A 26,468-nucleotide genomic window follows, 5' to 3' on the forward strand; every position below is an offset into this window, starting at 1 on the left:
TTTGGGAACTATCTATTGGATATATGATAGATATTAGTTAACAGTTGATCTCTGGCTGATAGGTAGAAATTTGATGAGAAACACAGATTGACATAATTCAGAATTATTGAACACTCTCATGAGTATTATGAAATACTCCCTTGAGTCTCCCCTACTAAAACACTAATACAGAGGGGGAAATGGTGAATTTACAGTAAGGAAAACTAGTAGCAACCAACTTTCCTGCATCTAAGGTTGGCATTGCCCATGATGGGGCTGGTCACTATAGTGTGACTCCTGATACGGTGCACTGAAATGAGTTCAGCATCATTTCTGTGGTATTCCTGCCAGAGTTGCAAGGCCTGCGTCTGGCCATGAAAACATTGATGAAATCATGTTGAAGATATTTCTACAGAGTGAAAGTCTTAGAAGACCATCAAGTTATGGGAATCAGAGAGCTGAAGAATTATTGAGTTAGGAAATGATGGTTAAGACATGGCCTGGAAACTAAATGCAGTGCATGTTTCTGGATAAGACCCTGAACCAGGATGGAGAAGAGAAATTGTTGGGACATTCAGCAAAATTTGAATTGTTTTGACTTGGATGGAGTACTTTATTAATACTAATTTTCTGGTTGGAACAGTTATATTATAATAATTTAGGAGAGTGTTCTTGTTTTGTGGTGATACACAATGAAGTATTTAGGGATGATGGCCATCATGTCATTTAATGATCCTGTAGGAAACAGATAAATAGACATACACATACACATACATTATGTGTTTTTGTGTATGGGTATAAATATAAAACAGATGTGGTTCAATGGTAACAATTGGGGATCTGGATTAAGGGGATACAAAAATTCTTAATCTTGCAACCTTTCTGTAAGTTTCAAACTGATATTAAATTTTAAAAAAAGAGAGAGAGAGAGAGGAAGGCCAGGCCTATTTTTGTGAAGAGGAGGCTGAGTACACATATATGCTGAGAAATGTGAAAACTCTTTGTAAGGTTACACATAAGCTGTTAAATAACAGCAGTTAGCTCTGAGCTGAGGGTCAGGAATAGGAGACAGACCTTCTTTTTCCTGTACACCTTTTCATACTGTTTGAATTTTTAACCAAATGCTTGTATTAGCCTTTCAAAAAATAATTTAGAAATAAAACAGTGGGATAGTTTATATAACCCTTAAATGAGCTACAGTAGTATTTTTAAACTCTCTTCTTTATTCTTTAGTTATAGTGAAAATGGTATTATCATACATTACTTGTCAGTGTAAATTGGTACAATCCATTTGGAAAGAAATTTGATGCTACATATGTTGATGAAACTGAAATGTTTATATTTTTATCACAATTATTAACTTTCTCAAAATTTATCCTAAAGAAAAAAAAAACCTTGAAAAATGAAAATGTGTGTAGACACAGAATGTTTTATCACTGTTATTTAATTTAGCAAAAGAAAAAAAATAATCCCTAGATGTCCATCAGCAGATGAATGTATAAGAAAGCTGTGGTACATATATACAATGGAGTATTACTCAGACATTAAAAAGAATACATTTGAATCAGCTCTAATGAGGTGGGTGAAACTGGAGCCTATTTTACAGAGTGAAGTAAGCCAGAAAGAAAAACACTAATGCAGTATACTAATGCATATATATGGAATTTAGAAAGATGGTAATGATAACCCTGTATGCGAGACAGCAAAAGAGACACAGATATATAGAACAGTCTTTTGGACTCTGTGGGAGAGGGAGAGGGTGGGATTATTTGGGAGAGTGGCATTGAAACATGTATAATATCATATATGAAATGAATTGCCAGTCCAGGTTCAATGCATGATACAGCATGGTTGGGGCTGGTGCACTGGGATGACCCAGAGGGATGGTATGGGGAGGGAGGTGGGAGGGGGGTTCAGGATGGGGAACATGTGTACACCCGTGGTGGATTCATGTTGATGTATGGCAAAACCAATACAATATTGTAAAGTAATTAGCCTCCAATTAAAATAAATAAATTTATATTAAGAAAAAGAAAATATCCAATAGTTACGGAAAAAATCATAAACCATAGTATCTCCTTTATTCAGCCATTTAAAATTATAAATATGAAAATTTTATGGCAACATAAACATTTTTATTTTTAAGTGAATCAAAGTCATATATATAAAATTATTAAACCAGTGTAAAAATTCATTTGCATGGTGACACAGTTTAAAGTAAATACACAAAGATTGAAGCATTTTGATGAGATTTGGTGGCAAGATTTTGAGTTAATTTTGTTGTTTTCTAGTAATGTTAAAATGTTTTCCTTTTTTTTTTTTAAGGAGACAGGGAAGAATAGAATATATTTTAGATATATTTCACCCTAAATAACTAAAATAAAAGAAACTTCAATGTTTTAAGTTTTAATTATATGGAAATTTTGATTCTGTAGGTCCCTCATTGAAGGCAACATGTGAATAATGATATTTCAGAGGGACAATTTGAGAATTTAGTAACATGATGTACTCTAAAACTTAGGTCCTGTACAGATGTTTGAAACAAAGAGTAACACAGAGTAAAAATATCTGAGTTCAGATCTTTACTCCTTTTCTTCATAACTGGGTAACAATCTTGTGCCAAGTTATTTACTTAGCACTAAGTCTCCATTTCCTGATCTGTTAAAATAAGGAGAATATTTTTATTCCATAGATTGTTGAAATGTTTAAATTGACCAGGACTTTCATTTGCAATGATGCCAGCCTAGGATATTCAGACAGATTTCCTGCTAAAACAATGAAGAGTGTTGGATAAAATATTTAAAGCATCAAATGTTGACAATATTAAAATAAATATTACAGTCCAAAAGAAAACAGGTACCTAAAAATGAGCACCACAGCTGCTTTGGGCTGGAAGAATTTTTGTCAGTCCATCAATTCTAAGCTCTGATTCTGTGGCCTCATGGAACAAAGGAGACAGAAGTCAAGACCTAGAGCTAACCAAAGAAAAGGAGCCGGCCCAAAGAAGGGAGTCTAATGGAAGACTTTTCTGCATCAAGTTGGATGAATCAGAAGCTCACTCTATACTCCACCCCCAAAAGACTAAAAAGTAAGTTGCTTTGAAACTGAGCAGAGGGAAAAAAAATAGTAAATTAGGGGAGAGGAATATCTTTCACAGAAGTAGCCATCAGACATTACTCACACAAATTTACAGCCATCTACCATTCAAGACCTTAGAAATAACCTAATATAACTTCCTCATTTGATGGTGAACAAAACTGGGGCCCAGAGAGAAGTGACTTGATCACTGGCCAGTTACAGGACAACATACTGAATGATCATTAGATGGCACCTGACTTCAAATCTTGCTTCTAGCATTTAATAGCTATACCACCTTGAATGAAATATTTGACCTTTTTTGAGACTTTCTCATATGCAAAACAAGAATAATACCTATCTAGTAGGGTAATTTAAGAATGAAGTGTGTATAAAGCTGTGGGTCCAGTGCTTGCCCACATGTTATAGGTACTTAATAAATAGTTGAGAGTGGTAGAGGGAACAGCATGGATTGGAATCCAGGGCTTCTCTGCCCCAGTCCAGGACTCTTCACTAAAGAGAAGAGAGAATATGGTAGCTTCATTTTAGAGATTAACATCTGAAAAACCATCAGAGTAAGTTTATTTTATTATAATCTTGGACAGCAAGGAGATCAAACCAGTCGATTCTAAAGGAAGTCAACCCTGAATATTCTTCAGAAGGACTGATGCTGAAGCTGAAGCTCCAACACTTTGCCCACCTCATGCAAAGAGCCTACTCTTTGGAAAAGACTCTGATGCTGGGAAAGACTGAGCGCAAGAGAAGCGGGCAACAGAGGATGAGATGGTTGGATGGCATCAATGACTCAATGGACATGAGTTTGAGCAAACTCAGGGAGATAGTGAAGGACAAGGAAGCCTGGTGTGCAGCAGTCCAAGGGGCTGCAAAGAGTTGGACACGACTTATTGACTGAATAACAACAAAGGTTATATTCTAAGGCAGTGCAGTATTTTTAATATATGATGCCTCTCTTCACAATTCCAGTTTGAGGTACAGTAGGATGGTATAGCCACACAAAGTTACCGTGCTCTTTCATTCTCTTACTTAAAGTAGGACATTTTTCATACTATAAAATTATGTTTTACATATGTATTCATGCTGTATATTACTATTCAAATACAATTAGTGTACATAAACTGTATGTTGTAAGTTATATACAGTTAAATAAATTTTTCAGGAATAAATTTAACTTTTTGCTGTATGGACTGATATTAAAATCTTATCTTTAGAGGTGATTCATTTTAAAGAATTCTCTGAAGAAGTGATACTTTTTGGTTATTTCACACCTATATTATAATCCTTATAGAGTTGATATAACCATTTCTAAAATGTTCTAGGAATACTCTGCCTTAATTCTTACTACCATATAACTTCAGGGATGAAACTGGCAATCATGACATGAATAAAATCAAGCATGAGTGGAATGCTCCCTACTGCAAATATCCTGAGTGTCCAGTGCAAGAGTTGTTCATTTCTCCATCTTTCTTAGTACTTTGCCAAGTATTCTGCACAGAGTAGATTCTCAAAAATGGTTACTAAAGTTCATTTATCAATGCTACTTTTTCTTTGTATATACAGAGGCAGTGTGGTTGAATATGTCAACAAGCCAGTTTACATGAATTAAAAATTTATCTGAACTTATTTACAAAACAGACATAGACTCACAGACATAGAAAGCAAATTTATGGTGGCCAAAGGGAAAAGGGGGTGAGGAAGGAGGGATAAATTAGAGCTTTGGGGTTAACAGATACACACTACTATATATAAAATAAACAGCAAGGATCTACCATATAGCACAGGGAACTATATTCAATATCTTGTAATAACCTTTAATGGAAAATAATCTGAAAAAGAATACATTTATGTGTGTATGTGTGTATCCCTTTGCTGTGCACCTGAAGCTAATACAACACTGTAAGTCAACTATAATTTAAAAGAAAAAAAAATTGTCTGAAAAGCTCTTCCTTCTCCCCTTTTCTTTCAGTTTATATACAAGAACACTTTATTTGAGATACAGGCCAAAGGTGAAGGTAAGTTTCCTTCCTAGGGAGTTGTGTGTATGTGTGTGTTGGAGGAGGAGGTAATGGGAGAATGGGATAGAGGTAGAAGAAGGGGATGGGATGGAAAGAGTACAGGCTTTGGAACCAGATGCTCTTGAATCTTCTGTCTTTGACTCACTGCTTTATGACCCTAGGCAAGTCTCCTTTCTTCAAGCCTTAGTTTCTTCAGCAATAAAAGGGAGCTGTTAATAGCTAAGTTGAAGAGCTGTTTAAGCATCTGAGGGAATTTAAATGCCCAGCTCCATGCTTGAAAAAGTAGATGCTTAATATATTTAAATAAATAAAAATTGTTTCTGAGATATGGTACAGACCTGGAAAGAATATGCTGTGCTCTGATTATTAATACCAGGGCAACCACTAACAAACCACTGTATTCATAGCCTATGACTTCTTTTTCAGGGATAACATGGAACAATTTTATCTTCTTTCATTTTGTCCTAACTTGTTTCCAAACAGTTTCTCTTCGGAATCTGGCCAGTGATCCTGTTTGAGCCTCTCAGGAAGCAGTGATGAATTGTTACACCAAGAAAATAAAATAGCACGACCCTAGGCCTAGCCAAACAAACAAGGAAATAAAGATCTACATGTTCAGATGTATTACGACCATCACAGCAAAGGAGTGACTTTGTGACATGCTGCCAGCCACACAGAGAATGAGGAATGGGACTTGTTGGATGTTTAGCTTGTGTCTTTATCTCATTTGTCTTCCCTCTCCTCACCCTCAATCTAAGATGTTTAAAAAGAAACAGACATGATCTGTATGTATATACCCGAATGCTAGAAGTATTGGGCTTCTCTTAACAGGTTAACAGTTTATGCTGATCATAGGAAGTTAACTTTTTTTTGACAAGGCTTGCATATGAACTTTTCTTAATATTTGATTGAATAATGAAAACAGTCAGCTAAGGACTAGCAAAACCCCATACCCAGTTTGCTTGCTATGAGGCAGCTCTTAGCTGCATCAGCCTTGATTTATATTTTTGTCATTATCTGCCTCTGTGCTGGTCAGAGTGTTGTAAGCAAGCTCAGACCTGCCACTGGGTTCTATACTTGTCACATTCCAGACTTATGGTGGGCACTGGAGTGTCTCTGTGTGGCCACAGCCCAGCAGAGTGGGTGAATCAGTCATCTTCTACCCTTTATGAAGGCTGCCAGGACACCTGTAGAATGTTCCACCTCCAGCCAGTTAAAGGTTGTTGCCCTGTTTCCTTTGATCTTTGCAGATCTTTAAGTTGTGACTGTGTTTATGGCTAGGCAAACATGATTGGTGGACTCACCTACTCACCTTTCATCCTCCTAGAATAACTTATTTGAGGTTACCAGTAAATGTTGTTGTACTCTGACTTTAAAATTATGCAATATTTTCCAGTTTTCAGAGAGTCAATAGTTATGCCCAGGGAAATGCATGGAGTTAACTAGAGCTAAAATGATCAGGATTCTATTTACATAAAGCTTATTAGAATACCTGCTCCTTCATGTTTTTAGAAGGAAATAGACATAAGGGTTGAAAACAGCTCTAACTTACTTGAACTTGTAACAGAACTACCAAAAATTAAAATGCTACGATACGGCAGTGAAATCTCATTGTAAGGCAGCTAATTCTATTGGAGTTGAATGTATAACAAATTGAGTCACTTGTCATAAACACAACACCTACCTAGAGTGAAAACTTGATTTGACCCCTTTGCTCATATATCACCATATTTGTAGCTCTGTACATTAGCATTTTTATAACTTTTCTGTGCTTATACATTATTGTAAAATCCGTATTGTTTTTATTACGTTATCATTACCCCAGATTAAATTCTGAGCTACAGCTTCCAAAGGAAAGTCATTTTTTTCTTATGTAAAGGTGTAAGACACTTCTGTTGTTTTTCTGTTCTTCAGTAGGAAACTGTGGTACTAATTTAAAACCAATACAAATTTTGTTGTTTTTTTTCACTTGCTGACCTTAGTTTTAGTCCAAGTCCTGTTTTCCTTACTTTAGCATGCCAATTGGCTATTACTTCCACCTGCTTTTATGATCCTCCAGCAAGAAAAACACTTCCCAGAGTATAAATCTAAAAGAACTTTGGTTGTGCCTTAGGAAAATAGAAACTAAACAGAACCAACACAAGCCTGTAAGACTATTCTTTCTTCTGCCTCAAGATTCTGGCGTCTGGCTGCATTTCACGTGCAACTACCTAGGCTGTCAGCCATCTGACATTTTTTGAATAAGTAATTTGTTTCATATCATTGTCTTGTTCGTGTCAGGAAGACACTGTGAGACTAAGGTTCTACAGTATTACGGTCAGATTAAGGGTACAGAGAACATAGCCTGACACTGAGGTCCTTTTGAACAGCTTGTTTTGTTTCAACCACAGCCACGTGTAATTTTTTGTTGAATAAAGTTGTCTGGCAGCTTGGAGACTATAACACTGTGGCCAGTTTTTCAAACACCCTTGTTTCTGCTGTGAAAACAATAACACGAAAGCTCAGCAGAAGACACTTTAGAAGGGTTGGACAGAAAGCAGAGACTAAATCAGGCTCTTTAATTTTCTAAGTTAGTTTTTGTCTCACACCTGGCTCCCTTTTTAGCAATCTGTGTATTAGCACACAAAACTTTGTATCTGTGCCCAAGTATCAGTACTGCAAAAACACTGATGACCTTTGTGATACTGCTGAATCATCTTTATTTCAATGTGGCTTAATTTTTTTATCCCTTCTAGGACTTTGGGTTATATTATTACCGGGTTGGGTTACTACTACTTCTCTTTCCTTTATTAACATTGTTTGTTCATTTCCTGTTCCCTTTCCTGTTAACTGGGGAGTGCCAAAAGAAACCTGTTTTCTTCTGAGTAAAGAATGTTTTGTGAATATATCACTTAATGTGAAAGGTGCTCATCTATGAGCCCTACAGCAAATTGTATTTTAGAAAACATTAGTCCTTTCAGTTCAGTTCAGTCGCTCAGTCGTCTCTGACTCTTTGTGACCCCATGAACTGCAGTATGCCAGGCCTCCCTGTCCATCACCAACTCCCAGAGTTTACCCAAATCCATGTCCATTGAGTCGGGGATGCCATCCAACCATCTCATCCTCTGTCGTCTCCTTCTCCTGCCCTCAGTCTTTCCCAGCATTAGGGTCTTTTCCAGTGAGTCAGCTCTTTGCATGAGGTGGCCAAAGTATTGGAGCTTCAGCATCAGTCCTTCCAATGAATATTTAGAGTTGATTTCCTTTAGAATTGACTGGTTTGATCTCCTTACAGTCCAGGGGACTCTCAAGTCTTCTGCAACACAGTTCGAAAGCATCAATTCTTCAGTGCTCAGTCTTCTTTATGGTCCAGCTTTCACATCTGTACATGACTACTGGAAAAACCATAGCTTTGACTATATGGACCTTTGTCAGCAAAGTGATGCCTCTGCTTTGAGAAGTAGCTAATAATTTAAGTTTTTCTTATGAGTCCTATGGGTTGCGTATTATTTTGCTCTTGAAAAAATCATCTGTTGCTAAGTTTAACAGTTTTAGCTCTCAATTCCACATTTACAGGAGAGAAAAAAATTATTCTAGCCCTGTGGTTTATGATGTGCTACTGGATAAGCATTTATGTAAAACTGATGTTTCAAAAAGCACCAGTTCTAAATGGAATTTGCAACTAAGTAGCAATTTGCAGATCTACCTCTGTCTTCAAGTTGCTTCATATCAGTGAAAGTGAAAGTCTGTCAGTCCCGTCCAACTCTTTGCAACCCCGTGGACTATACAGTCCATGAATGCTGCAGGCCAGAATACTAGAGTGGGTAGCCTTTCCCTTCTCCGGGGGATCTTCCCAACCCAGGTCTCCTGCATTGCAGGCGGATTCTTTACCAGCTGAGCCACAAGATTAAGCCCAAGAATACTGGAGTGGGTAGCCTATCCCTTCTTCAGGTGATCTTCCCAACCCAGGAATTGAACCTGGGGCTCCTGCATTGCAGGTGGATTCTTTACCAACTGAGCTGTCAGGGAAGCTCGCTTCATATCAGTACCATGTTTGATCACTTTGTGTCATGGTACGTGCATGGGTTGGAAAAGAATTTCCAGACATGAGGCAGAATGAGAGGAGGATAAAGTTTATTAGAGTGCAAGATGCTGTTAGAACAGTGGGTCAGCTCAAGAGAGCCCTTTTGCATGCTAGTGGCCAAATTTTTATAGCCTCAAGACAGAATTCCTACTGGAACGGTGGCATTAGGTGATTGGTTAGGATGCTATAGGGAATATGAAGTCAGGGAGCTGGCTGATGTAGATCTGGACACCCATGGCAACAGTTGCTATGGGGCTTGATCAGTTCCAGAGATTTTTATTCCGTGACTTTGGTACAGGACTCCACAGCTGTCACTTTGGTATAGGGCTCCACACTTTGTCTTATTTTTCATTGTCTAAAATTTCAGCTTATTCATCATGCTGTAAATATTTGGAAGTGAAGTGAAGTCACTCAGTCGTGTCCAACTCTTTGCAACCCCGTGGACTGTAGCCCACCATGCTCCTCCGTCCATGGGATTCTCCAGGCAAGAATACTGGAGTGGGTTGCCATTTCCTTCTCCAGGGGAATCTTACCGACCCAGGGATCGAACCCAGGTCTCCCACGTTGCAGGCAGATGCTTTAACCTCTGAGCCACCAGGGAAGCCCCTAAATATTTTTAAATAATGACTAAAAATTGGCTAGAAGTCCATTGTGGAGGGGGCTAGAAGTGAACAGTCAAGACCCATCTGAATGAAAACTTCAATGCTATTTTTGAAACAACCATACTCTCTTTTAAGGAAAATTTTATGTCTAATTGTAGTTACTAGATAGGGAGAAGCTGCCAGTATTGATGAGGTTTATGAGAGCATACCCCTGGACTTGGTTTCTCCAGTAGTGAGGGAAAGCCTCTCCTCTGTCTACCCTCTTAGATTCAGTTGGTATTGAAATTGAAATTGAAATCGCTCAGTCGTGTCCAACTCTTTGCGACCCTGTGGACTGTAGCCCACCAGGCTCCTCCGTCCATGGGATTCTCCAGGCAAGAATACTGGAGTGGGTTGCCATTTCCTTCTCCAGGGGATCTTCCCAACCCTGGGATTGAATCCAGGTCTCCCGCATTGCAGGCAGATGCTTTAAACTGACAAAGGACTGATTAGCAAGAGAAATGGCAAGTTTTACATATGTAAATTGGGGTTCAGAGTAAAATATGTCTTGAAGAATTTGAAATTTACCATCTTAATAAGAGAAGGGGACTGCAGGAAAGGGCACTTAGGGGAAAACAAATGATGTTTAGGGAAAGATAAATAGGCCCTTGGGAGAATAGGTGGGAGATATGCTAGTTCTATGACAATGTGGTTTTAGATGTGGCACTGAAACTCCCAGGAGAGGATTTAAGAATTGTGAGTTAAGTTTTACTGGGGGCAAAATGAGGACTACAGCCTAGAGACAGCATTTTAGATAGCTCTGAGAAACTAGTCCAAAGAGATGGAGGGGAAGGTCAGTACATGTGTGATTTTGGTGAAGGGAGAGTACTTGGAACCAAGCACTTTCCACCCCCCTAGGTTTCTGCTATTCACAAGAAGCAGATGTCACCATGAAGGATTTTAGTGCTTTCCTAGATATGAGGAATACAAGAATTGGGCACATAAAATTGGCTCCTGAAAATATCTATCTGGAGATCTGTTCTGCCAGTTTTTCCCAGAGCACAGAGTCCCTCATTTCTGTTCTCCACCCTGAGCTCCTTTCAGGGAGCGTTGAAAGTCAGCAATTACAGGAATACATGATTTAATTCTATAATCCCCCCATTTCTATCATAGATAATCAAGGTAAGACTTTTTGTTTGTAGGATGAGTCTAGCCTCATCAAACTTGGCTTGATTATTTATATAAGTGCATAAGGAATGGTAATTGAAGACATAGACCTTTTGAACTTTTGTTAGAAATCCCAGCCTTGAGATGAAATCCAAGGTAAGAACTTGCTATTAGACTTATCTTGCATACCTGCACATGTAGATGAATACCGCCTTCTTCAGGTACCTCAAATATCCTAAGCTTCCACGGCCTGCCAGGAAGTGGCTTTCTTTTTTCACCTGTAAAGCTGAGACTCCTGTAAACCAGGTCCTGGGCCAATTTTCCAAGAAGCACTGGCTACTTAAAGTCAACCTTAGTTCCTTAAAACTAGTCATATTTATGTACACCATCCTCAAATATGACATTCCAGTCAAAACCTTGGTAATATAATTAGTGTTTCCAATTGTGTCCTGTTACAAGGAGAACAAATTCTTGTTGAATTTATTCAAATAACTATATTGCCATGAAAATAAGTATTCAATAAGCGTTTTCTCCAAATTTCTGAGGATTCAGTCAGGGAGAAAAGAGAAATGTTTTATTTCTGCTTCAGTTCAGTTCAGTTCAGTCGCTCAGTCGTGTCCGACTCTTTGTGACCTCATGAATCGCAGCACGCCAGGCCTCCCTGTCCATCACCAACTCCCGGAGTTCACTCAGACTCACGTCCATCGAGTCCGTGATGCCATCCAGCCATCTCATCCTCTGTCGTCCCCTTCTCCTCCTGCCCCCAATCCCTCCCAGCATCAGGGTCTTTTCCAATGAGTCAACTCTTCGCATGAAGTGTCCAAAGTACTGGAGCTTCAGCTTTAGCATCATTCCTTCCAAAGAAATCCCAGGGTTGATCTTCAGAATGGACTGGTTGGATCTCCATGCAGTCCAAGGGACTCAAGAGTCTTCTCCAACAAAGATATAATCTACTAAATTGCTTTAAACTCTAGATAGCTCAAGAGAAAAGGGGTCCCTTAAATCTAGAAGATAGAACATTAAAGAACCAGGAATATTCTAGCAAAAGTCATAGAAGGAATCATTCTTCATCAGTCTATTTAGTTCCATGTGATAAGTTCAGGTCTTCCTTGATTTCTATTAGCAATTTCATGAACCCGTGAGCTTCTCCATTAGTTCTGGAAATCTTTATTCAGTACAGTGGTATGATCTTAAAGTAATATAACCCTGTATATAAAGTTATATAAGCCAGAGTACCTGTTATAGTCTTTTTCCACAGATTTTCTGAGAAGGTATTGAAAGTGAGTCCTAGAGCTGATTACCAGTGTTTTCAGGAAGGCATCAGAGTAAAACAATATCTGTGACTGACAAAAGGTTTAAAATGGCTGTAGTTGAAGGTCTGATGAAAGTTCATTATAATGCATTTGAGAAGGAAGTTTGCCTGTCTCTGTGACATTGAACACTTCAAGATAAGTGGAGTTGTGATAGGACATAACATGGATAGCTATGACATTAACAAATTTCTAGAAATTTTGTACAGTTGCCAAAATTCTTATATTAATAACACATAGCCATAGAATTATAATCTAGGGAAAGTGTAATCTAGAAAGCATTATCACTTATTTGCTAATGCTTGCCATGCAAAGCATTTATTTAACATATCAAATAAATTAATTAGTTTAATACTTCTCATTTTACAAGGTGAGAGAACAAATCCTTTTAAGAGTTTCCAGGAGCCCTCTGGGAAATCTGAGTCAGAGGTCAAGAAGACTTAATTTAGAATTTGATTTGAAGAAGTTGTTAAAAGGTTTAAATGTTTAATTAAATAGGTCACTGTGAAAAATTACTTAACCATGTGACCAAAGTGACAGTAATTATATTGTCTCATTCAATACAGATCGATAATCTAAGAAACTTTGTCCTTTTAACAGAGAGGGAATTTCAACCTCTAGTTTTACATTTATACACTATGGAAGTCTGTGTGTGTGTGTGTGTGTGTGTGTGTGTGTGAACTTAAGAAATATAGTTGCAACCTGAAAGTAGAGACTTGTTTTATTCAGTGGGAATGTTCAGGACTTCAAGCCTGGGAGAGAGCATCTTGATTAGAGAAACTGCCCTGAGGAGGCAAGGGAAGGAGTCAGGTTATAAGGAAGTTTGCAACAAAGGGGAGGGAGGCAGGTGGTCTGAACATTAAAGATTATTGTTGATTAAGGAAAACCAGATATCTCAAGGAATTTAGTGCTTTTCTATGTATGGGAAAACAAAAGCAGAAGATATGAAGAAAAGGTGGCAAGAATACACAGAAGAGCTATACAAAAAAAGATCTTAATGACCCAGATAACCATGATGGTGTGGTCACTCCCCTAGAGCCAGACATCCTGGAGTACGAAGTCAAGTGGGCCTTAGGAAGCATCACTACGAACAAAGCTAGGGGAGGTGATGGCATTCCAGTTGAGCTATTTCAAATTCTGAAAGATGATGCTGTGAAAGTGCTGCACTCAATATGCCAGCAAATTTGGAAAACTCAGCAGTGGTCACAGGACTGGAAAAGGTCAGTTTTCATTCCAATCCCAAAGAAAGGCAGTGCCAAAGAATATTCAAACTACTGCAGAATTGCACTCATCTCACATGCTAGTAAAGTAATGCTCAAAATTCTCCAAGCCAGGCTTCAACAGGACATTAACCGAGAACCTCCCGATGTCGAAGCTAGATTTAGGAAAGGCAGAGGAACCAGAGATCAAATTGACAACATCTGTTGGATCATAGAAAAAGCAAGAGAATTCCAGAAGAACATCTGTTTCATTGACTATGTCAAAGTCTTTGACTGCATGGATCACAACAAACTGTGAAAAATTCTTCAAGAGATGGGAATACCAGACCACTTGACCTGCCTCTTGAGAAATCTGTATGCAAGTCAAGAAGCAACAGTTGCAACCAGACATGGAACAATGGGCTGGTTCCAAATTAGGAAAGTAGTACATCAAGGCTATATATTGTCACCCTACTTATTTAACTTTTATGCAGAATACATCATGTGAAATGCCAGACCGGATGAAGCACAAGCTGCAGTCAAGATTGCAGGGAGAAATATCAGTAACCTCAGATATGCAGATGATACCACCCTTATGGCAGAAAGCAAAGAAGAACTAAAGAGCCTCTTGAAAGTGAAAGAAGAGACTGAAAAAACTGGCTTAAAACTCAACCTTCAAAAAACTTCAAAAAACTAAGATATGGCATCTAGTCCCATCACTTCTTGGCAAATAAACAGGTAAACAATGGAAACAGTGAGGGACTTTATATATTTTTTTATATTTATATATATATATATATTATATTTATATTTTCTTGGGCTCCAAAATCACTGCAGATGGTGACTGCACCCATAAAATTAAAAGATTCTTGCTCCTTAGGAGAAAAGCTATTACAAACCTAGACAGTGTATTAAAAAGTTAAGACATTACTGACAAAAGGTCCATCTAGTCAAAGCTATGGTTTTTCCAGTAGTCATGTATAGATGTGAGAGTTGGACCATAAAGAAAGCTGAGCGCCAAAGAATTGATGCTTTCAAACCACAGTGTTGAAGAAGACTCTTGAGAGATCCTTGCACTGAAAAGAGATCAAACCAGTCAAACCTAAAGGAAATCAGTCCTGAAAATATTCATTGGAAGGACTGATGCTGAAGCTGAAGCTCTAGTACCTTGATGTGAAGAACTGACTCCTTGGAAAAGTCCCTGATGCTGGAAAAAATTGAACGCAGGAGGAGAAAGGGACAAGAGAGGATGAAATGGTTGGATGGCATCACTGACTCGATGGACATGGGTTTGGGCAAGCTCCAGGAGTTGGTGATGGATAGGGAAGCTGGGTGTGCAGCATGGGGTTGTAAAGAGTCAGAGACGACTGAGCAACTGAACTGAACTAAAGGAAAACCCTATATCCCAAGGAATTTAGTGCTTTTCTGTGTGTGGGAAGATGCAAGCTTCTGGGCTTATTACTGAAATCATTTCTTTCATATGTAGCTCACCTATCTGGGGCCAGCATCCTGTTTCTTGATTTTATTTGATCCTTAGTTCCTCATTCATCATGGGGAAAGGCATGTCCCACCGCCCCCTGCCCTGCAGTCAGTAAATCTAGGGCCTGACCATTTTGTAGGACCATTGCAGCTAGGGAGTCTAACTGGGATTCTAGACATTGGAGGGTCCTCGCAGTTTTTTCTTTGGATACAGCAGTGTTGGTCAAAAGCTGCTGAAATTTATGTAAAGAAGTTCCCTCAGTGCAGTACCTATCAAGCCAGCTGTCAGTCCAAACGCCAGAGAAATGGGGGTAAGTACTACCACACAACGTATCCTCTGGTGGGATGATACTGGTAAGGGCAAGGAGGTGTTACTCCAGACCAGATCTATGTGGGGCATGACATACGCTAGGGAGCAAGTTCCTGATCAAAAAGGTGACAGGGATAACAAATAAAATGAGTTTGCCAGGTGGAACAGGATATCCATCTGCCTTACAAGTGGAACATGCTATAATGGAACAGGGGCAGTCCTTTAGCAGCTGGGAAGAGATCATCACCCCACTTGCTGCAAAACCAGCAGCAACAAGGGCATTTTGTTCAGTTTCCCACCATAGGGTTAAGTTTTCAGGGGTGGGGATCCCTGCAACGGAATAACAGAGGTCAGAGTTGCTTGTCCAATTTAGAAACTAGGATGATCAGGTGTGGTTTTTTGGTCATCCAGAACAGAACATGGATTTTCCAAACTGGTTAACAGCATTCGAAGAGAGCCTCATGCTCAGGGATAGGTATAGCATGTCATTCTGCCAGAACTTCTAGTTCCCAGGCTTTGGGCTAAGTCCTAATGCCCTAGAGCAATTTCTAGATCCAGGTTTTCTCCATCAGTTCTAACAGTGAAGGTTACCCCACATCAAGAGTTGTCTAGATTTCTCATAGACAACCCTGTTCAGGAGTCACTTTTGAGACGGATAGGGAAGGTCACTTGGGGGTTGTTAGTCAAGAGAGAAAATAAGGGCTTGGCTGGGATTGCAGATGTTATCATGGGAGTAAATACATACAGCTGTTGCTGATACCAAAGCATGACCCTTTTACCCACAGGGCCAAACCATGACCTGACGCAGTGCATTGGGTGATAGCGTGTAGCCGGGCTGGAACTTCTGCTGCTAACGCAGATCCAGCAAGGGGTGGTTAGGTTGATTAAGAAGCAGTGTGGTTTGCAAGCATATAAGCATCTTTAAGGGAGGGATTAATAGCTGTGCAGGGAGGCATGATCAGGAAGAGGAGGAACATCATAGGATGATTTACTTATCTGAGGGAGATTTGATGGATTCCGCCTGAACAAGAGTCTGAGGTCTTCAACAGGTTCACAGGAATAGTTGTCCTCTGGTTTTAGAGTCTCAGACCCCATTTCCCCCTCCTGTAAGCCATAGGGTTTTATTCTAGAATTGTCAACCCAGGCAGATAGACCCTTTACTTTTACAGCAGTTGAGGTTACTAGAACAACCTGATATGGTCCTGTCCATTTCTCAGACAGCTAGCTTGGACTCCCTTTCTCTTGCCAAGTCTTTACTAATACTTGGTCCCCTGGCTCTGCTTGGGGATTTTTCAAGTCCTCCTGTGGTCTAGGGAGGATCTGTTCTCCATATCATCGGAGTTCTTGTTGAAACCTTCCCAGGTCAATTATATGCTTTAGGAGTGCATTGATGTCCAAAAAATCAGAAGTTAAGAATGGACGTCCATATTTCATAAGGGCTTAATAATAGTGGTCGTTTGGGGGCTTCCTGTAACCTCATGAGAGCAATGGGTAGCATATGGATCCATTTATAAGTGTTTCTTGACATAGTTTGGCCAGAGCCCTTTTAAGAGTCTTGTTGGCTCTCCCCACCTTCCTTGAGGCTTGAGGCCACCAGGATGAGTGGAGGTGGTATTTGATTCCTAAGCCTGTGGCCAGGTTCTGGGATATCATGGCTATAAATGAGGGCCCATTGTTTCTCTGAAGTGATTGAGGCAGCCCAAACCTAGGCACTATCTCCTTCAGCAGAGCTTTACAGACTTTGGTAGATCTCTGTGTCCTAGTAGGGAATACTTCAGTCCATCCTGTCAATGTGTCAACAACGACTAGCAAGTAAGAGAAACCGTGGGTCTTTGGCATGGATGTAAAATCCACCTGCCAGTCCTCCCCTGGGTATGATCTCTAATGTTGGACAAGTTTAATTAGAGAGGGTGGCAAGGGTCTGGTTTTTGGATTATTTCTTAGGCAGGTATCACAATTCTGTGTGACATGGTGAACAACTTTAGCCAACTGGAAGTGGTAGAGAATGGGCTTGAGCAAGGTTTCCAGATTATCTCTTCCAAAATGGGTACTTTTATGTAGGGAGTTAGTAATTTTCCAAACCTGAGAGTCAGGGAGTATTATTGGGCCTGATCAGTCTGGAACCACCCATGTGACCAAAGCTCCCAGCCCCACTCAGGATATTGGGAATGTTCCTCTTGGGGATAATTTGGAGTCAGGGTTTCCTCGGGGAAAAGGGGCAGATAGCAATGATGGGTAGCTTCCCTAGTGGCTCATTTTGCCTCCTGATCAGCTTTCCTGTTTACCTGGGCCTCCTTTTCTGGTCCCTTTTGGGGACCCTTGTAGTGGATGACAGCTAATTTAAGAGGAAATTTGACCACCTCCTGGAGCCCGAGAATGAGCTCTTTGTGTTTAGCAGAGTTTTTAGTACTAAGCATCCCTCTTTCCTTCCAAATTGCTGCATGGGCATGCAGGATGAGGAAAGCATACTTAGAGTCTGTACACACATTAATCCTGTTTCCTTCCCCTAATTCCAAAGCTCTTGTCAGGGCAAAAAGTTAAGCTTTCTGAGCTGAGGTGCCTGGGGGAAGAAACCTATTTTCTCTAGTTTCTTCTAGGCTCACTACAACATATCCTGCTTGCCTCTCTGCTTTTTCTACAAAACGGCTGCCGTCTGTGTACCATTCTTCCTCTGGGTCAGAGATGTCTCAGATAGGTCAGGGCGAGAAGAGTATAAATTGCCTATGATTTGCATGCATTGGTAGTCAAGGGGGAAGCCTGGGGATCTGGCATTAAAGTGGCTGAATTGAAAGTCTGACCGACCCTTAATTTTATTTCTGTAGTGTCAAGGAGGAGGGCTTGGTATTGAGGGATCCTTCCCCCTGTCCTCCATCTATCCCCTTTAGTTTCCAAGACTGCTTGCACCTGGTGACCTTGCATATACACTGTGGTGGGCTGACCCCGGGTCAGCTTAGATGCCTCTTAACCATGAGAGTTGTGGCCGCTACTGCCTGGAGGCCTTGTCTAGTTGTTTTGAGAGGTAAGCCTTGAGTTGTAATACAGCCCCCATCATTTGCCCTAACATCCCAAGAGTAGTTCCTACCCTTTCAGAGACATACAGCCTGAAAGGCTTTTCCAGGTTCAAGAGGCCTAAAGCTGGGTTTAGGCCAGTGTGATAGATTCTTTCAGGGCATTAAAGGCAACCTTGCAGGTCTCATCCCAGTCAAGTGGCTCTTCCTCTTTCCCTCTTAATTTTTCATATAGGGGTTGGGCCAGATTCCCATAACCAGGAATCCAGATCTGACAAAACCCAGTCATTCCTAAAAATCCCCTAAGCTGTTTTTTTTTTGTTTCGGGTTATGGGATATTTAAGATGAGGGATTTCCTCTGGGGGTTGACCATTCTTTTCCCCTCTTCTGTAATTATAAATCCAAGTTATCTTACTTGTGTTAAACTAATTGAGCTTTTTGGGGGATACTCAATAACCCTTTTCATAGAGGAAATTTAAAGTTTTAATAGTATCCATTTGAGAGCTGGTAAAATCTGGGCTAGCTATGAGAAAGTCATCTACATACTGTATTAGATTACTGTTTGTTAAGGTTAATTCTCTTAGTTCTGTCCCCAAGGAAGTCCCCAAATATGGGGGCTGTCCCTAAACCCTTGTGGTAGTCGAGTCCAGCAAAGTTGTATGACCTCCCTTGTTCCCAGGCCCCACCACTCAAAGGCAAAGGGCTTTTGGGATTTGGAATGGAGAGGAATGAAAAAAAAAAAAGGCATTCTTAAGATCCAAGACTGAGAAGTACTTAGCATTTCCTGGGACTTGGGATAGGAGGGTATACAGTTCAGGACTATGGGGTGGATAGGGACCACAGCTTCGTTAACCACTCTTAGATCCTGGATGAATCGATGAGATCCATCCAGTTTCTTAACAGGCAAGATTGGAGTGTTGCAGGGAGACTCACAGGTGATTAGAATTCCAGTATTCCGGTATTTGTTAACTAATGGTCTAAGACCCTCAAGAGCTTCTGGTTTTAAGGGATATTGTCTTTTCCAGGGGTAGGGAGCATTTGGCTCAGGAGAATCTTCACTGGTGGAACATTTATGGCTAGACCAGGGCTGGAGATATCCCACACCTGGGGAATGACCTCATCTAAGAAAGGAAAGGACTCCTCCTTTTCTACGTCTGACTGCATATATTCAGATACCAGACAAAGGAAACTATCAGTTTCTAGCTTTCCCCAAGTCACTCTTGTCTGGAGGCGGCAAAGAAGGTCTCTCCCCAGTAGGGAAGCAGGGCAACCGGGGATGCATAAGAAGGGGTGGATCCCTTGCCAGTTGACCACCTTACAATGGAGGGGCTTAGTAAAATTTTTGCTTTGGGGTTTTCCATCTACCCCGTCACCATTTTAGTCAGGGAGTCTAAAGGTCCTGATCAGAAAGAGGGGACAGAGAAGGCAGCTCCCCATGTTCAAGAGAAAGTTCAAATCCTTACCTCCTATTTATAGAGTCACCCAAGGGTCAAGAGAAGTGATTTGGATCTCACCATTCACGGGGGTTTCTTGAGCTCCTAGGCATCATCAGTCCCAGTCACCCAGGACTAACACAAAGGGAGCAGGTGTAGGGGTCTTCATACGCCTTCCCTTAGGGCAATATGGACACTCCCTTTTCCAATCCCCATCCTCTCTGCAGTAGGCACACTGGGTATGTCTCAGCCGCAGTGGATCTCTAAGATCCTTTTTCCTTCATTGCTCTCCCTGTGGCTCTCACATAGTGGTAGGATGAATCAAAGCCAAGGTTTTAGCCTGTTGTCAGGCCAAGGCTTGGGTCTGCCTCTCTATCCTCCTAGCCTTTCAGGCTTCCTTTTGCTCCCTTTTGATTTCCTCCTCCCAGTCTCTATTCAAAAACACCCTATTTGCCTCCTCCACCAAATCAGATTGAGGTCTCTGGTCATTTTCCTAGTTTTTGCAATTTTCCCCTTATGTCTGAGACTTCCTGGGTTATGAAGGAATGGGCCAACAGAACTCTTCCATACTTTTTAGATCTGCCTGGATAAAGTTTTTAAAGGCCTCTGTGAGTCTTCCCAAAAAAAGAGCTGGATTTTCATTCTCTCCCTGTATAACCTCTTGTATCTTATTATAATTAATGACCTTCTGGACACCCCAGGTCCTTCCCTGTAGTAGACAAGTAGTGAGGTGTCTTAAGAATTCCTTTCCTGTTCTTGTATTGAGATCCAAATTTGGCTCTGCAGAGGGGACTGCCTCTTCTGCAGGGGGCCAGATTGACCACCTGCTGTTTCATCAGACACTTTTCTAGCCTGATTTAGGATTCTAGCTTTTTCCTCATTATTACAACAGTGGGTGAGGATGACCATTATATCCTTCCAGGTGAGGGAGAAGTTAAGGCTACGATGCTCAAATTCGTCTTAAGCCTTTGGGGGTTCTCACAGTATGAACCCAGTTGTTTCCTACATTGGGTAATGTCTTGCATAGAAAAAGGAACATGAACATGCACAGTTCTCCCCTCCCCATCTGGTACCTCTCTGCATATGGTGGCTGCAGCCATGAAATGAAAAGACGCTTACTCCTTGGAAGGAAAGTTATGACCAACTTAGAAAGCATATTAAAAAGCAGAGACATTACTTTGCCAACGAAGGGTCTGTTTAGTCAAAGCTATGGTTTCTCCAGTAGTCATGTATGGATGTGAGAGTTGGACTATAAAGAAAGCTGAGCGCAGAAGAATTGATGCTTTTGAACTGTGATTTTGGAGAAGACTCTTGAGAGTCCCTGGAACTGCAAGGAGATCTAACCAGTCCATCCTAAAGGAAAGGCAGAGGGGGCAGATTTTGCCTGAGGGTTACCTTTCCTTCTGTAGAGGACAAAGCTTACTTCCTGATCATAATTCCATGGGGGAAGCTACATATGGAGGTGGAGCTGAGGCAACTGTAAGTGACTTTCTTTCAGGTTCTGTGACTTCTGGCCTTGTCTGAACTTCCTTTCCCCATGTCCTTTCTGCCCAAGCTGAGGGGGTCAAGAGAAGGTCAAGGGGATCTTCTGCTTTGGACCTTGCCAAAAGTAATTTGCAAGAGCATTTATTAGGGTCTTCAAGCTTACATTTTCTCCTTTTCTCAGAGTTCTGGTAGAGGGCCATAAAGGCCTGGACATAGGGAACCTCCTTGTATTTATTCTCACATTTGCAGTACAGACTGAGCTGCAAAATGGTGTTGAATCCAAGTGACCTAGACAGGGGCCATTTTTCCCCTCCTCCCAGGGAGTAAGTAGGCCAGTATTGAGTACAGTATTTGATAAGTTTTTTCCTTTTTAGTCCTTCCAGTTGGTATCTCTCCCAGTGAGTCAAAAGACAACCCAGCGGGGTGTCTAAAGGGAAGCTAGGCTTATTTCCCATTTTGACAGTGGTATAGTTTATATCCCATTGCCAGTGGACCACTACTGGGGTCAGTTCAGTTCAGTGGCTCAGTTGTGTCCAACTCTTTGTGACCCCATAAACTGCAGCACACCAGGCCTCCCTGCCCATCACCAACTCTCGGAGTTTACCTAAACTCATGTCCATTGAGTTGGTGATGCCATCCAACCATCTCATCCTCTGCCGTCCCCTTCTCCTCCTGCCCTCAATCTTTCCCAACATCAGGGTCTTTACCAATGAGTCAGCTCTTTGCATCACATGGCCGAAGTGTTGGAGCTTCAGCTTCAACATCAGTCCTTCCAATGAACAGCCAGGACTGATTTCCTTTAGGATGGACTCGTTAGATCTCCTTGCAGTCCAAAGGACTCTCAAGAGTCTTCTCTAAAATCATAGTTCAAAAGCATCAATTCTTCTGCATTCAGCTTTCTTTATAGTCCAACTCTCACATCCATACATGACTACTGGAGAAACCATAGCTTTGACTAGACAGACCTTTGTTGGCAAAGTAATGTCTCTGCTTTTGAATATGCTCTCTAGGTTGGTCATAACTTTCCTTCTAAGGAGTAAGCGTCTTTTAATTTCATGATTTCATGGCTGCAGCCACAATCTGCAGTGATTTTAGAGCCCCCCAAAATAAAGTCAGCCACTGTTTCCACTGATTCTCCATCTATTTCCCACGAAGTGATGGGACCAGATGCCATGATCTTAGTTTTCTGAATGTAGAGCTTTAAGCCAACTTTTTCACTCTCCTCTTTCACTTTCTTCAAGAGGCTCTTTAGTTCTTCACTTTCTGCCATAAGGGTGGTGTCATCTGCGTATCTGAGGTTACTGATATTTCTCCGGGCAATCTCGATTCCAGCTTGTGCTTCATCCAGCCCAGCGTTTCTCGTGATGTACTCTGCATATAAGTTAAATAAGCAGGGTGACAATATACAGCCTTGACATACTCCTTTTCCTATTTGGAACCAGTCTGTTGTTCCATGTCCAGTTCTGTTGCTTCCTGACCTGCATGTAGGTTTCTCAAGAGGCAGGTCAGGTGGTCTGGTATTCCCATCTCTTTCAGAATTTTCCACAGTTTATTGTGATCCACACAGTCAAAGGCTTTGGCATAGTCAATAAAGCAGAAATAGATATTTTTCTGGAACTTTCTTGCTTTTTCCATGATCCAGTGGATGTTGGCAATTTGATCTCTGGTTCCTCTGCCTTTTCTAAATCCAGCTTGAACATCTGGAAGTTCATGGTTCACGTATTGCTGAAGCCTGGCTTGGAGAATTTTGAGCATTACTTTACTAGCATGTGAGATGAGTGTGATTGTGCAGTAGTTTGAGCATTCTTTGGCATTGCATAGGGCCATAACAACAGTAACTAGGGGAATAATCGTTACATGGCCAGAAGGTAAGTAGTTTTACAGAAAAGTAGGTTACTGAAAGGAATCCATGTATGCGTTCTGCCTCATGACCTTAGTCCTGAGAAATGCGTGCAACTCTGCACGTTCCTGTTTTCCAAGAACTGATAAGGAATAGAGGGCCTTTGAGAAACAGAAAATAATATATAGGATTTCTTAAAATTAAAAGTTCCCTGACAATTCTCCCTTTTTTATTATTTTTATGAAAAAGGCCCTGACCAATTGACCAGTTTGTTTATTGTGAACAATTTATGTTGAAAGGCATTGGTATACAACAAACATAATTACCAAGACAAGTATCAATGTTACAGCATCAGACCCAATACTATGAGTAATACTTTGGAACCACCTTTGAGTATCTAGCCCAGATAATTGATCAACTAGCTATTCAGCTAAAGTTTCCGAACTATTGGAAGAGAGCAGACTTTTAGAGAAGATTTCAAAGATTTTCTTTTGCAATAATTGTACAATTAGGGAAGCATTATCATGTATATCTTGTAAGTGAAATTTAATTTGTTCTCAAATATAAGCACTATAGTTGAACTGAACAGGAATGATACAAAATTATGTAGAATTCCAATCACATTTTAGTATTACTTGTTTTTGTAAATCTATTAATTGATCTCTGACTCATTGGATGGCTGTTTTTAGTTCCTGTATTTTATCTTGAATTTCCTCATCCGAGCCTGAGTGGCCCATATAATATGAGCATCTTTGGCCCAATTTTGAATAAAGTTTTGTGTTTGAATTTAGGTTTGTAAAACAATGCCTGCGACAGCAGCAGCAGTGCAAATGGCTATTAATCCCAAAATGCTAAGAATTAACCATCCAATGAATCGTTTAAATCGCTGGAGTAATTTAGTGAGTAGCCGGGAGGCAAGTCCTGCCATGGGACCCTCTTTCCAGGGATTCATTTTTCAAAGAAACAGAGGAATTAAGACAAGTATACATTTTGTAATCTATACAAGTCACAAAACGTAGAGTCTTATTAAATTGTAAGTTCTCTATAGCTATAACAAAAGGAAGAGAAACACAAGCTTGTATAAAATATGAACGATTATAATGAAAGGAATAGTTACTATGAGCTGAAGAGCGAGCCCAGCAGAGCTATACCAGCCAAAGTCCTGCCCATCAGGGACCAGCGGTTGAAGTGCTCCTGGCCCTTTTGGCTCTTGGCTGCTGTATTGTTTCCGTAGAGTTTCACAAAAGTGTCCCAGCCGCCGTTCTCCTGGATCCAAGGCTCTAGGTGGTCATTTAGGTAAGTGGCCATCCAAGTTGTGATCTGACTCACCAATACCTGCATCTCCTTGTCTATGCTTTCTATGCATAGTGTCCCACCGAAAGAAAAAAAGGCCATGAGGCCCAGTTCACCCCATCCCAGAAGAGTTCATACATTACCTGTTCAAAGCTCTGATATGCTGTCCCTGGGGTGATGTGGATCTGGGATGTCAGGTCGCTGAATGTCTGTTGGTACCTCGGTTTGAACTCATTGTCGGTCTCCCTCAGGATTTGCTTTACTGTTGTCATGGGGATCACTTTCCAGGCGTCCAAGCTTCTGCTGTGGCCAGTGGCTCCATTCACCGCAGGGCTATCTGCCAGGTGCCAGGATGGGTTGTCATTGATGGCATTTGGGGTTTCCATATCTGATTTTGTCCCTTCTGAGCCCTCGGTTCTGTTCTCTTCCACATCATTAAATTGACTCCAGTTGTATCCTTTCTGGGAAAGCTTGTAAGAGAGAAAGTCAACCACCAGCTCTCAGTTGCTCTGAGACATTTTTATAATAAGGATGAGTTCCATCAGTCCATTGTCCAAAATACCTGTAGTAAAAAGGGGGTTATGTATATAGGTCCAATAAGTATGATTAATTAATTCAGCTTGAGCGGGGTGGGGTGGGGCGGGGCAGGGCGGGGATAGGGGGCAGGAAGCAAGCAAAGCAAGCTTAGCAACAAAAATATTTTCCAGATTCCAAGGCATTCCCTGTTGAGAAACCAGATTTTTAGCTTGATTAGAAAGGGTTTTTGTTTATCCCTAGGTAAGGAGATCATAAGGTCGATGACGTTGAGGGCGGTGTTTCTTGGAGATTTTTAGAATCGCCATGGATTGTATTGGAATTTTTTCTTCCTGGGAATTTGGCCATTTTTTTCTCTATTTTGAACATCCGATGCTCCCCTGAGGTGGATCTTTCAAAGAGGAAGCCAGTTGATTTCATTGGATCCATCTGGAGAAATACAAGCATACCCCTTTCCCTGTAAGATTAATTTCCTAGATTTCCAATGTTTAGTTAGCCCATCTTGATACCAAATGGGCAGAGGAAGAGAAATGTCTTTCAATTCTTAGAAATGTTTTTCTACTTATGTCAAGATAACTCCTTGTGGTAAGTTTTTAAAAATTTAAAACAAATAAAGCTGTATTAACAATAGTTACAGGATTAAAGAATATCTTGCATTTGGAATCTGGTAAAGTCTGCTCTGGATAGAGAAGATAGAATTAATTGTTCCTGTGTATTCCTCCTTTTTAAATTTTTTTATTTGTAGTTTCAGTGTGTGAAATGGGGGAAGTGTGGTCCCTAATAATAGATTGTAATTCAAGAAAAAGTTGTTGAATAATAGATTGATTAGAATTTATGGTAGAAATTTTTATATTTTTTAATATAAAAACTGAATATGAGGAGTTAGAAATTATATTGATAGGGTAAAGATGTAGGTGAATAACCTGAATAAGAGCATATAATTCATTTTGTTGAACAGAATGAAATTTAGTATAAAAGACTTTATATTCTTTGAGGCTTTGGTGTTTTTAGTCCCATCTATATAGAAAACATCAGCTTGAGGTATAGGTTGTGATGTAACAATGTGAGAGATAATAAATTCAGTATTTTTAAAGAAATTTTAAAGTTTATTAGCAGGATAATGAAATGATATTTCTCTAAAATAGTCTGAGAAGGCTATTTGGAAATCGGTAGAAGTTTGTAATGCATTTTCAAATTGAGCTTTATTAATAGGCAGTATAACTTGGTGAGGATCGGAGCCAATTAGAGTCATTTTTTTTTTATTGATAATTATTAGAGCGATCAGATCAAGATAGGGTGGAAGGGACTTTGTCTCTTTAAAATGGGTATATATCCATTTTATTGGGTGTTCTTTTGGGGCAAGAAGTCTTGTGGGAGAATGGAGAGAGGGGAGTATAAACAACTCTAAAGGCAATTCAAGTCTAATATGAGTAAGAAATTGTTTTTGTATAATTCACTTTGTATTTAACAGAGTCTTTTGTGTGTGTGTCTCTTGTGAAAATGAATGAGGGCTATTTAAATCAGGATCTCCTTTTAAAGTATTAAATAGATTGAAGGTGAAGGTGAAGTCACTCAGTCGTGTCCGACTCTTTGCGACCCTGTGGACTATAGCCTACCAGGCTCCTCCGTCCATGGGATTCTCCAGGGAAGAATACTGGAGTGGGTTGCCATTTCCTTCTCCA

General features: G+C 40.4%; 1 protein-coding gene and 1 pseudogene across 2 annotated transcripts in view; one reads left to right on the top strand and one right to left on the bottom strand.

Moving 5' to 3' along the window:
* The window catches only part of ACER3 (alkaline ceramidase 3), a 133,479-nt gene extending 125,719 nt beyond the window's left edge, over positions 1–7,760 (top strand). For both annotated transcript variants that reach the window (XM_040258905.1, XM_040258906.1), the window contains 2 exons: positions 5,039–5,084; positions 5,571–7,760. In XM_040258905.1, coding sequence (XP_040114839.1) covers positions 5,039–5,084; positions 5,571–5,624 — 100 coding nt within the window. In that variant the 3' untranslated portion in view covers positions 5,625–7,760. The remainder of the gene's footprint in view (positions 1–5,038; positions 5,085–5,570) is intronic.
* Positions 7,761–23,854: 16,094 nt separating this feature from the next.
* On the bottom strand, positions 23,855–24,770 carry LOC120876817 (annotated as a pseudogene).
* Positions 24,771–26,468: the final 1,698 nt, after the last annotated feature.

The sequence above is a fragment of the Oryx dammah genome, unplaced genomic scaffold (assembly GCF_014754425.2).
Source record: "Oryx dammah isolate SB20612 unplaced genomic scaffold, SCBI_Odam_1.1 HiC_scaffold_17, whole genome shotgun sequence".
NCBI classification, from domain to species: domain Eukaryota; kingdom Metazoa; phylum Chordata; class Mammalia; order Artiodactyla; family Bovidae; genus Oryx; species Oryx dammah.